We start from the raw sequence: 13,339 nt of genomic DNA, 5'->3' as shown, positions 1-13,339 counted from the left end.
GTCCTGATAACTGGAGGAGCGGAGTGTGTGGCCATCCAGGGTTTGGAGGGGTCCTGGTCTAACCACCGATGAGTTTATGCTGATGGGGGCTGTAGTTGGAAGATCCCCGGGTAGTTTGCTGTAGTGCTTCCCACCCGGCAGCCGCTTATGGCTGATCTGTTACAGAAGAGCAGCTTGTCCTGGGCTTTGCTTTCTAAAGATTCTCAGGATATAATGTCATTGAGGCGATCGGGTTTTGCCCATTTCTAATAGCGCATTGTTGTGGCGTTCCTTGGGCAGATTATTGGCCTTGTATTCATAATACATTGTACAATCTCTTCCCTGCCGGAGGGTGTTGGCAGATATCTGGCTATGAGCAGTGTTGTAGAGTCGCTCTCATCTGCACAGAGTCCCTGGATTGGAACCAATTTCCCTTGTAAGGTCTCTTGTCAACAGCATATAAGGAACGCTGACATTCACTTCTAAGGCATTAGTGTGTCCTTTTGGCAGTGCAGTGTTGCCATGGTGACAAGTGACTTAAAATTTAGAACATCAGGTGACACTTTCTCAGCAGTAGATTCCTGAATCTGTAGTATTGTGACATCAGACTGAAGCCCCTCTGTAACAGAATATATACTAGATAATGTATCCAAACTAGCACTGTGCATTGCATGTTGTAAACGGAATAACCAGTGATTATACAGCTGGATTTGAGTTTCCTTCTAATAATTTGGAGGAGAAAAAATGGAACAATTAATGATAGTCCTGCAAGAACCCGCTGTCCTCTGATCCGTGTGCATAGCATTTACTGTGGTGCCCTGCCTTTGTCATTGAGCACAGGACATAAGTGGAGAATCCCCAGCAGGGCTTTCCCTGGTGTAGAGGAATGCATGCTGCTCCAAGGGATTGTCTCCTCTCTAATAGGCATAGCCACATGTAATAATAGCTGTCACCTCACACTGGCTTTATCATTACATGAATGCAAACTGAACATGCAGGGGGAACGTGGCTGCCATCCCAGCAATTGGGAACGCTGCTGCTAATTTTACTAACTCTTGCAATCCTGCATAACCCGATGTTATGGTAGTGTATTACCACTGGACTATGGAGACGGTGGGAAAAGTAACAGCTCCATTCCACTCTGGTGTTAAATTTTGTTAGTTTTCCACTATTTTTGACTGTTCTAGTAGTTGGCTGCACTATTTCACCTGATAGACTGTTATAGGACAGTGAGATCTACTATCATTATGGCCTCTGTAATCCATGGAGACTATGAAGCCAGTGTGGCTAGAGCCAAAATGCGTTGGAGCTTGGTTAGTTTACAGTAAATTGTCAAATGGTTTACAAATCACTAAAATTGGAGATTAAAACATGCATGTAAATAGAATTACCGTATATACTCGAGTATTAGCCGACCCCCGAGTATAAGCCGAGTCAATAGGTTTTACCACAAAAAACTGGTGAAACTTATTGACTGAAGTATAAGCCTAGCTATACTCGAGTATATACTAGGTAAAGAAAAAATGCAATACTCACCCCCTAGCCGGCGTCTGTGTCTCCGGCGCAATGGTCTCCCCGGCGGTGCAGCAAGCTGCTTGAGACTTCTCCCCACTTTCATCTCCCTGCTCTGCTTTGAATTGCCCCGCCGTTGGCACTGTAAGTAAGCTGTGTGATTGGATCGAGCGCCAGCTAATCACGGCCGGTGCTCCATAAACCAATCACAGCCATTCAGTGATGTCATCCACTAAATGGCTGTGAATGATCGCCTGTGATTGGTGCTTGATCCCATAACAGTGCTTACCTACACAGCACTGATAGCGGGGGAATTCAAAGCTGAGCAGGGAGATGACAGCGGAGAGAATTCTCAAGCAGCTTGCTACACCGCCAGGGAGACAATCGCGCCGGGGACAGAGACGCAGGCTGGGAGGTGAGTATCGCGTGTTTTGGGGATTTTTTTGTCGCTTTTTTTTTTTTTTTTTTTTTTTTTTAACCTCACTAGTATAAGCCGAGGAGGGCTTTTTCAGCATAAAAAAAAAAAAACTGCTGAAAAACTAGGCTTATACTCGAGGATATATGGTAAATAAAATGTTCAACATTTGCAGAGAAGTAGCAAGGTTTTCCCTCACCTGGTGCAAAAGATTGTCACCCTAACAACCCTCCATCTAAGCACTAAGGTAGGGTGGCTTGGTGGTCTGGCACCTGTGGCACAAACCACATCAGCCTACCTACATTTCTGGTGTCTAATAAATATCGATATTGTAGAAGACGCGTCTTTGCACCAGCATTGTGCCAAGTGTATTGTCTGATATATCATAACCTGGTGGACAACTTTGTGTTTTGTTTTTTTTTGACATTGTGGATTTATTCCTCCCGCAGTGTCCATTTCTTTTATGACCCTATTGGAAACCATAATGAAGCATGAAAATGTTTTAACGTGTGTGTATATTTTACAGGCAAAAAACAAGATGGCACTATTGAAAATCGAAATAAAGGTATTTTTGCTTTTAGTGACTTATTTTTTATTTTCCAACTTTTTTTTTATTCTGGACTAATAGATGCATGAAATGTCTCTTATGTTGGATAGCTGAATTTGACTAGGTTTTGTTTTTTTTAAATAATTTTTTTTATAGCAAAAGCTCAGGATGGCGCAGCTATGGAAATGCAGCCCCTTAAGAGTGAGGATGGTGGTGATGGAGAAGACAAGAAGAGATCAAATTTGCCAAAGAAAGAAAAATCTGTCCTGCAAGGAAAACTTACTAAATTGGCTGTTCAGATTGGCAAAGCAGGTATTTCTTACCTTCTGTCCCATTTAACACTGTTTCAAATGGCTTTTCTATCATCTATACGTTATTCTTATGAATTGTAGTAGCTACTGGTTGTCAGCGAATGTCTTGTACACGGCCATAATACATATATTGCGTTAGACAGCTCACCAAAACTATTGTTTCTTTCCACTTTAATGTAGGTGTACATCTTAGGCCTCGTTCACACAACGTAATTTGGGTGTTGAACCTGCGGAGCCATCTGCACCATTTTAGCTTCTACTTACTGTTCTGAAAATCCAGCCTGTAGTTCATATGATGTGTATTTTTTTTCCTGCTTGGCGCTTCTAAAATCCACGTTGTTGAAAAAGAAATGGACAGGCCAATTCTTCCTGGCATGGTCTCAATGTCCAGTGGCTGTACATGGATATGTCCCATTGACTGGGGCTAAACCCACGTGCAGATCTGCATATGAAGATAGGCTGCAGAACTTCAGAGCATCAGCCTTGGGGCTTCAACCATGGATTTAGCTGTCAAATCCAGGCTGGAAAAATCCAACATGGATCTGAAAGTTTAAAAGTCTGTGTGAAAATGGCCTTAAGGTTCATTAATCTCAACATTTATCTGCTATGACTGTAGTTGGGCTCTATTCTTAAGAAAAAACCATGACAACTGATTAAACAAATCCAAACTCATCTTGATGAATGTAATTTGCTATTAATGGCTTCTATCAGATTTCTGCTTTTGATGGCAAGAATATCGCTGCAGACTGCTCTTACTGCTGTCAGCGTTGTGGCCTTGCCTGACTACTGTAAAGTTTTCATTTGTTACGTGTGACAAATATGCATAAGGCTGTTCTGTGTCACGTGTCACCTTAACTTTGTCTACTCTTTCAAGGCTTGGTGATGTCTGCGATAACGGTCATAATCCTCGTCCTGTACTTCGTGATCGACAATTTCTGGGTTCAGAATCTCCCCTGGTTGGCTGAGTGTACACCCATATATGTCCAGTATTTTGTAAAGTTTTTCATCATCGGAGTAACAGTTTTGGTTGTAGCCGTACCAGAAGGTCTTCCACTTGCAGTAACCATTTCTCTGGCTTACTCGGTTAAGGTAAGAGGTTTCTTATATATGACTTGTCTGTGGTAGTTCTAGCATAATCTGGAAACCTACCTCCAGTTTACTGTTTAGGATTTGAATCACTACTAAAGTAGGACTTAAAGTTAAAGGTGTTTCCCCACTTTGGATATTGATGACCTATCTTGAGAATGGATCATCAATGGCAGATTCACTTAACGTCTGCTGCTCAGGACCACTGGCGATGAGCTCTTCTCCAAGGTAGGCGTGTGTGTGTGTCTCTACTAGAAGCAGACAGCTCCGTACATTGTGCATTGGCCTCGACTGGTATTGGAGTTCCTTTCAAGTTAATGGGACTCTGCATGCAGTACAACTCCAGGCCACTGTGCAATGTATGGAGCTGTCTGGTAGAAAAACACGTCCATACATGCAGTGACGGGCCTGGGGAAACAGCTGATCATCAGGGGTCCCAAATGATTGACATTAATGATCTGCTATAGTTAATCTGTCCTCGGGATAGAATATCAGTAGCCAGAAGTGGGAGAACACCTGAAACTTTTATTCTTATATTAAAATTAGAGCTGATACATACAAGATAATTCAAATAGGCCACCTCATCTACAGTAGCCATAATAGACACCCCATTAGTACTCTGTAGGTCAGTAGAAAACATTTGGGTAGAACTGTGGCTCTTCAGACAGGAGACCAGGTTTCACAATGCCCTAAGTTAGCATTACTGAGTTTTAAAGTGCACTTACAGGCCAATTAACCACCAATGATCTGTGCTTTTGTACACATATCTACAGGCTTTACAGCTCCCACATTTGAGTGCTTGTGACATTTTCAGACAAGCCAGTGACTAGTGGATTGTTGGGACAGATGACTCGGCACCAGCTGACCCTTCAGATTTCATCCTCTAAAGGGTTGGGGGTTTATTGAACAATGCATTGGATAGATCAAGATCCTTTTTAAGGATGTGCTAAAAAAAATCCAATGATCCTAACCGGACCTGCTTTATAAAGCCTCTGTCGGCCTTCCTACCCCTTCGTCAATGTTTCTCTTGCAATATTCAGCTAATTTGGTCGCCTAGAATATAGGCTATGTTGCCTGCAGGGATGACCCTTGTGTAAGTGATCTCCTGCAGAGCAGATAGTGTCTTATTGGTATGTGCACGGTACATATCACAGGGGCTGCTGCGTTATAGCCAGGTATTGTCATAATGGGGAGGGGGGGGGGGGGGGTCACATATTGCTGATTTGTTGCACAGTTTCAACTGTGGAATGCAGACCAGAATTCAGAAAGTACAGTACAATGTAAGTGAGCGGGTTTCGGTGGAAGAAATCGGCAGTGGAGTCTAGCCATAATGCGGATCTTTAAATCTACAATCTACTCTAGTTGGAGTAAAGCTGTGGACTTTCTCTCCATATTTCATTCATTGCAATGTAGTGAGTGAAATTTGTGGGTAAAATTTACGGTGAAGTAGTGTAGCCTTCATTGTGGAAAGGTTTTACACGGAAATCCGCACTAAACTCACAATGTGTGAACTTACCCCTTAGGCTAGGTTCTCACAGGACTGAAATCCCACGGAATGACCGCACCGAAAAACAGCGAGCTTTCCGTGGGATAGGCGCAGTTTCAAAACCCACGGCCTTTAGCTGTGGGTTTTGAAGCGCTTTGCCACCTGCGTTCCGCTGCCGCCCTCCCTCCATATGAAAAGGAGAGAGGCCGCTGTGGAAATTAAAAAATAATTGACATGCCGCGTCTGTTTTCTGTGCAGCCTGTCCATTTCAGTGCGGCTTGACTGCAGCGTGTGGATGAGATTTTTACAAAATTTCGTCCACTTTGCTGGCTAATCCTGGGATTAAAAGCCGCAGCCCGAATTGCCGTACGGAAATTTCACGGCAATTCAATACTCTGAGAACCCAGCCTCACCAATTGGGTCATTAGATTGGGTCATCCCATTCCTAAACATCAGTTGCCAGTGGCTGAGATAAGAATGTAAATGGTATAATCTGAATTAGTGGTGCATTTTAAAGGCTGATTTAGGCACAACGGTTATCGCTTGAAATTCACTCAAAATACATAGTTCAAGCGATAATCGTTGTCTATCCTGCGCCCGTTGTGCAATTTTCGTTAACGATTCGCTCATCGTTGTCTTTTAGGCTGCTTACAATCCATCGTTTGGCTGTTTGCTTTTCGTTTGGTCAAAATGACATCGTTCAGCGGTTTTTGTTTGTTTTTAGGGGCGTTTTCACTGCAAACTTTACACAACAATAATACAACCACTGAACAGCCCAACATTTTCCAACAATTTTCGTTAGGTTAAAAACGTCCATCTTTAAAAGCAAAACCATCGCTCACTTTTATCGTTATAATGAATTTCGAGCAATCTGTGTCATAGTGGAGGTTTAACCCTTTGCAATCCAATTTTGGATTCAGGGTTTCCTAGGGGGTTTTCTTTCTGCCATTATACAATGGCGCCACCTGCTACCTAGAGGCAGTACTGCGGTATGAGACATGCTGGAGAGGCCCCTGACAATAGAGCGGCCAGTAATATACAGGAAGAATACCCTGCCGGACATATCCCAACTTCGGAAGCTGTACAGCCTTCAATCAGAATGTCTTTAGATGCCAGACAGTGGATTGAAAAGGGGTTAAGTCTTCAGTTCACTTGGTTTTACACTAATTTGAGATTAGACTGTGTCTGCTGGACGCTGTTTGAATGCAGTCACTAGGAGTACGTTAACTGTCAGCATGTTATGTAGGCAGTTTCTGCTTGTATGACGAGGTAGGGCCTGTGTATTACATTCGGCTGTATGAATCCTATGGTGAGTCCAGCCATTGGGTGGTTATCAGTGCCTCCACTATTAGGGTGCGTTTACATGTCTCTGATTTGTTACAGATTTCATAACCTTTCCAGATCCTCACTAAGTCGACACGCCTTAAGTTTTCATGTTCCTGTCAGTGCTGTGAGTTTGTTGAATTGGGAATCTAATCTACGGCCAAGGATGGGTGCTAGGGCTGTAATCTACAAGCAGTGGGTTGTTGCACTGTAGGGACAGAACTCTTCCAACTACCGCTTCACCCTTATCCTTTGCAATCCACTAAGAGTAGGTTACAGTAGATGAGCAGTAGTTTGTTTAATTATCAATGGTTCTTGGTATGTATCCATCCTATAATTCGGTCCTTTTGCACCTGTTAGGTTTTTGGACTAATAGGGATGCGCGGACTGTACCTTATTGGAAAGCTTTCAGTGATGGAGATGTTTGGGACATAAGCATTTGATGGCTGATCCTACATTTTATAACTTAAAAAAAAAAAAAAAATTTGCATCCTTTCCATTTTTGTATATTGTGGAAAAATGCTAGCCGCTGACCATAGTATGAAAGAGATGGCCAATACGACTAGATTAAGTATCTGTCGACACGTCCCTGGTCTTCCCTCACGTGCCTGTTTACTGGGCTCCAGCAATGGCACGTGGACACCGCTGAGCGTACTGCCGTGGCCAGTGATTTTCCTCAGCTGTCACATGTCACATTGACATATCACCTGAGCTGGGAGAACTGACTGGCAGAGCACCAGAGAATTGTTGACCGCAAAGCTTGTAAATTGAGAGATCACACTACCAATGTAAATAATATGCTACGTGCATCACTTTGTATTTCATCGAGGGCCACATGCAGGAAAAACTCCTAGACGCAAGTGGTTTGGCAGTTTTTGTAATTGCCTTCCATGAAAGAGCTGGAATAACATTAGTGTGTGCAGTCGGGCATCCGCTATGCCATCTTATTTTGCAGCTCGATTAAATGGGGTCTAGACCGTGATGCAGAAATCCAATACAAATGATATGAAGGAAATGAATCACTTTGCTCCTTTATTTAGTGGTGATTTAGTTGAATAGCTTCTGTGGTACTTCTTGGTTAGAAAATGCTGAATGTTAATGTGCTCTTAGCTAGTCTTCAGGTTCCCACTCCTCATGAGGCTTAGCAACAAGATGCTGATGTAATGATCACGAATGAATGTAATTGTGCTCCAACGAGGTGAAAATGTACATTATTTTCCTGCTTATTTTGTAGAAAATGATGAAAGATAATAACTTGGTTAGGCATCTGGATGCTTGCGAAACCATGGGAAACGCTACTGCAATCTGTTCAGATAAAACTGGAACATTAACGATGAACAGAATGACTGTTGTGCAGGCTTTCATGAATGAGAAACATTACAGGAAGATTCCCGACGCCGAGTCCCTCCCTGAGAATGTGCTGCACCTCCTCGTCACTGGGATTTCCGTCAACTGTGCTTACACATCCAAAATCTTGGTAACTATACAACACAAATAGTAGCATTTGTTCATTAACATAAGAAGTTGCATTTTTCTTTTCCTTTTTGTACCTGGAGTATTAACATAAAAAAAAAAAAAAAGTTGGGTTTTCCCCCTAGGCATACGGAGGCGCTAGTTGCTGTTTTTAATTCCAGTAGGACCATGCCTACTGCGTATACATTTCATCTCTTCTGAGGGAAATCCTATGGACCAAGGCTGTACACACATCAGAGTAGTGTCCGGCGGAGACTCGTCCCAAAATCCCAGACAAAATAGGACATGCTGCGCTATCATCCTGGAAGCATATTAACTTTTTCCACACCACTTCTGCCCTATTCAGCAATTCCAGAAACCTGATTGGTTGTTTGGGTTGGCTGATTCACCAAACAACCAATCGGGTTGCTAGAATTGCTGAATAGGGCAGAAGTGGTGTGGAAAAAGTTAATATGCGTCCTGGAAAATGTCATAGGGCAGAACCGAAGCAGGATGGATCTCTGTATAGTCAGTATGGTTGCTCCAGTACCATTATGGAATGGATCCACTTCCTGCAGGGAATCTGTTTTCCTGTTTCTATCAAAGAGCAGGAAAATGGAAACCCAAACACAGATGTAATTGGAGGCTATTGTACCAATATGTATGGCTACATCCAGATGTAGGGGAAGAAATGTGCTGCAGATTTTGCCGTAAATCCAGAGATTCTTCAGCGAAATCTGCCTTTGTCACCTGCAGATTTTGCTGTGGATTGATAGCAGATTTTATGCCTGTGTGGTATCGCGTACTTCACACCCTTTCAATAATCTGCAGCATTTTCCACAGTGTAATAAGCTTTCTGCAGGTTTAAAAAAATTCACGCCATTTTTTTTCATTCCATGTGGATTGAATTTTGCAAACCCCATCCGCATATATCGCAGGGTTAGGGTTACCTGCTGCTGGTTTGCAGTGGAATTTGCATTAGTCTGACCTGAGCCCTGCAGTGTGCATCTCAGAGCTCCCATAAAGTATTGCAGTAGGAGTTGTACTCTCCAGATGCCTTTTTTTTCCCCTTTGTTTTGTTTTAAATAGTGATTGCCATTTTTGAGAGTTCCATGGGATTCGCTCCTTATTTTTCATTCATCGGTCTTTAAAAATGTACTAGTGATCATCTACTGTTAGTGATGGCTTTAATTGTCTTGATTTCCTGTCTAATGTATAGTACAAATCTCCTTTCGCTAGCCTCCTGAAAGAGAAGGTGGCCTGCCACGCCATGTTGGGAACAAAACTGAATGTGCCTTGCTGGGATTTCTTTTGGATCTAAAACGGGATTATCAAGATGTCAGACACGAGATCCCTGAGGAAACCTTATTTAAAGTGTACACTTTTAATTCTGTGAGAAAATCTATGAGCACAGTGTTAAAAAACAATGATGGCAGTTACCGAATGTTCAGCAAGGGTGCCTCTGAGATTGTCCTCAAAAAGTAAGTGGCCGATGGGAGATTGTATTGTTGGGAGGGAAGGTTTTATCTGATTGTGACATGTATATGTTCAAAGATGTTTCCAAATGAAAACTTGGATACAAAGTTTCAGGCTGTGCTAGCACGCAGTGGAAAATCCACTCTAAAGTCTGCATGGGAATTACACCCCCTCATCTGAAGAGGTGAAATCCGTGCTGAAAATGCGCAGCCTGTCTGTTCCGCTGCAGATTTTTTTCCTGCTTTTTGCCTCATGTGGATGAGATTATAACAAATCTCTTGCTGCTGACCAGGGGGGGGGGGGGTAGGGGGGGGTCGCTATTAGGGCTTGTTCACACGGGTGGAATCGTATTTTGGTCGCACAAATAAGCTGCATATTTGCACAGTCGAAAATAGATTATGCCTGCATATTTGGGCACACAAAAATAACACAGATGGGCCCACTGAAATGGTGCGCAAATATGCAGTAAATAGGTTTCCTGCGCATTCACTGCATATTTGCGCAGCCCATTTACTTCAATGGCCTATCGGGGCGCATCGTACACAACAAAATAGGTCATGCTGTGTGAAAATATACATTCATTGAATGATCTCATTGAAATCAAGGGCTTCTATTCACTGCATATTATGTACACAAATACGCTTGTGTGAACGAGCCCTTACTATACTGTCTTACAACCGGCCCTTTGAAGGTCACCATAAGCCTGATGTGGCTCTCAGTGAAAATGAGTTTGACACCTGTACTAGAGTGAATTGGGACTGTTACATTTTCTCACATTGTAAAAGGAAATCTATGGGATAAATGCTGGTGAAGGTCTGAGAAGACTCCTCGTTATCTCGGTGGGAGATGTGTATTGATGTGCATATCCTTGCCAAGTCGTCCAGTTATGTTAGTAGTGGCAGGAAATTCTGCTGACCCCATACGCACAGTCTGACACAAGTTGTCTGTCAGGTATTGGGTTTCAGGCATGCTGCAGAATGTCATTAATTCCCTTTATGTCATGCTATCCTGTGCTTGAGGTAAAAGAATGAATACTTTATTACTAGCTCTGACATGCTTCATTACAGGTACAGGAGATGTGTTTAGGGTCAGAACGAGATTGCCTGATGCATGACCTACCAAGAGAGAAGTGCCCCCAATTTCTAGATCTTGTAGTGGAAAATATTAATGTTCTAAATGGAGAATAACTTTTGCTACTAAACAGTGATTGTTACTGTAAACCGATCTTCCAGGATTGTATTCAAATTAGTGTAGTGCATTAATTATCCCAAATGAGAAAGGTGCAATGTACCCCTGCTGCAAGTTAGAGGTCCTGACCTTATAAAAGTGTTCTTTCACCTGCCGCCTTCTGTTGGTTTACAGTTGGAAGTACATTATCCTTTATAACACATCAACTGATGAAGAACTTCTAATACTAAAGTGGTAACATATCAGTCTGTTTAATATGCCGTTTTACTCATCAAATCGAGGTTCTGCAGCAGTTGCGGTGACACCCACAATGACCCCATCCTCCAAATATAGTGGGAACTGTGTACTATCTGCCTCCATGTTCCCTTCTGTGCTATTTCCTATTATGACATGTAAGACGCACGCGTGTAACAGTTCTCTTCGGTCAGAGCATGGCATAGGAGGGTGAAGTGGAAACAGAACTTGCATCTCTCCCTACAGTATGTGGCATTGACATCACCATATGCTAATGGCTGAAATATCAATGGACTTTTACTACACTATTATGAACTTTGCCGTAATCACTGACTATTGGATACATTTCTGCCTATACTTTGTGGCAGCACCATTCCTTCAGAATTTTTCCTACCAGGAGGAATTGATTTAGAGCCCCTGGCTGTCACTAGAACTCACGGCTGACATTTGCCTTATCTCTAAGTACTGGCTGGGTTTACGGTTTCTCAGCTTATTGCAGCAGATTAAAAAAAGAAAAATTCCCTTTTCCATCAGTGGATTGTGGGGTGCTGTAGTGTCCACCTGTCAAAACTGGACACATGAAATATACACACCCGCCTTTAATGCTTCGGAGGAATGTAATTTACCCTTTCCATACCAGGGGGGTTTTGGGGACATTTTTCACCTCGTATTTCGAACAATTTTTCACATTGACACATACAGATAAATTTTAAACTACAAAATAGAAGGAAAATTGTACTAAACCATCAAACCAATATATGTTCTGAAAGTAGACACCGTGCACATCACAAAAATGCCACTCAGCACTTTATCTGTACATAGACACCTTCATGCAATTTTGCATCAAAGCGTAATGCTTAAAATTTGTATAAATGGATAAGTGTGAACCAAGCAGAAAATGAGATGTGTATCCAATTGGTCATATCTTGGGTCTAGATCTACATGAACACTTCATAAAATCTCAAGAGCCATAAATCTGGTTTTAAGATGGAAATGTTAGTGGCAATCTAAAAGATGCAAAATACACACCTTCAACGCTGCACCCCTAAACACTATATGGCCGCCTGTCCACGGACGGTGCGTTTTAACGCAAACCGCTTTCCGCCGTGGGAGAACATTTAAAGTCACTGCGATTTATTGCAGCTTTTGACTTTAAATGGAAGGTTCATCGTGGAAATTCGCACCAAATCATGCCGTTTTTTTTATTACTTGAGTGGAAAATCACAATGTATTTCCGCTCGTGTAGATCAGGCCGCATTTTCCATAGTTATCCTATGGAAAGCGTTTCATGCATTACCCACGTGCGGATTATCACCAGGGATCATGCAATGAACGATCGCCCGTGGACAGGAGGCCCATATTTAGTGAAAACGGCCTGATGGTTGTAGTTCTATTGATGGGTTGTTAACTACATCCACCTTCATGTAACTTTGTGACAAATTTGGAATTTTCTTTTTCATACCTTAACCTGCCTTTACACCTAAAACTCACATTCATGCGCTGTATTTCTAGCTGTATTGCTGACTAAGCAATCATTTTAAAACCATGGATGTCTTTTAAAATACACACTTCAAACTGCTATATCTCAGGCTGTATTGCAGATAGAGATTTGCTTTTGATCTTGCCCACAGTGCAGTCTGATAAATGCCTCCTTGCTTTAAAGGGCTATCTCATGCACCCTTGGCTATTGAAGTGCCACTCTGCAAGGATGTAGGAGATAAGTACTTGGCAGGGAAAGTGATTGTCTTGTGAGGCATAAAGGTTATGGAAAAAATGTGCCAACCATTAAGCTCTTTACTAATGCTATGCTACTGGCATAGAGGCCATAGCAAGGATGCCCAGCACACTTGTCCGTCCTCCTTCACAGATACAAATCTCTAATGAAGAACCGTAGATTTTAGTTATAGCAGGCAAAAACAAAGCCGGAACTAAACGTCACCTTTTCAGCCTGAATGTCCATAGTTTGTTTTTTTTTTTTTCCCTTATTGGTAAATTCTATAGGGGAAGCTTTCATCTGACAGGCATAAAATGGGTTTCTGCCTGGTAATAAATCTGGTGCAGCCTTTTGGCCCTGCATGCACCAGAAAAGTAAAGCTGTGCAAGCTAGAAGCAGGTGTAGATTTAGTATACAGCATAAGTGATGGTAATTGTTAGTCTGTGGGGCACTTATAGTCCCTTATGAAATGTGGCAAGTGAAGCACAAAGTGATAAAGTGCAGAGGGTGCAGTACATTAGTTGCATTTCCCCTGTATGTTAGTGACTATTCACTAGTCTTACCGTTACATCTTCCACTACGTACAGAATGGTGGCAGAATCCTGACTAGTAATTG

The 13,339-nt window shown here is 42.3% G+C and overlaps 1 protein-coding gene across 5 annotated transcripts in view; it reads left to right on the top strand.

Annotated features, from left to right (window-relative positions):
- Positions 1-13,339, top strand: part of ATP2B1 (ATPase plasma membrane Ca2+ transporting 1) — a 109,074-nt gene that overhangs the window by 73,025 nt on the left and 22,710 nt on the right. For all 5 annotated transcript variants that reach the window (XM_066591505.1, XM_066591504.1, XM_066591503.1 and 2 more), the window contains exons 7-11: positions 2,433-2,471; positions 2,610-2,765; positions 3,639-3,853; positions 7,894-8,136; positions 9,351-9,592. In XM_066591505.1, coding sequence (XP_066447602.1) covers positions 2,433-2,471; positions 2,610-2,765; positions 3,639-3,853; positions 7,894-8,136; positions 9,351-9,592 — 895 coding nt within the window. The remainder of the gene's footprint in view (positions 1-2,432; positions 2,472-2,609; positions 2,766-3,638; positions 3,854-7,893; positions 8,137-9,350; positions 9,593-13,339) is intronic.

The sequence above is a fragment of the Eleutherodactylus coqui genome, chromosome 2, assembly GCF_035609145.1.
Source record: "Eleutherodactylus coqui strain aEleCoq1 chromosome 2, aEleCoq1.hap1, whole genome shotgun sequence".
In the NCBI taxonomy this organism is placed as follows: Eukaryota; Metazoa; Chordata; class Amphibia; order Anura; family Eleutherodactylidae; genus Eleutherodactylus; species Eleutherodactylus coqui.
The sequence above is the reverse complement of the archived record's forward strand: the minus strand, read 5'-3'. Positions and strand labels throughout refer to the sequence as shown.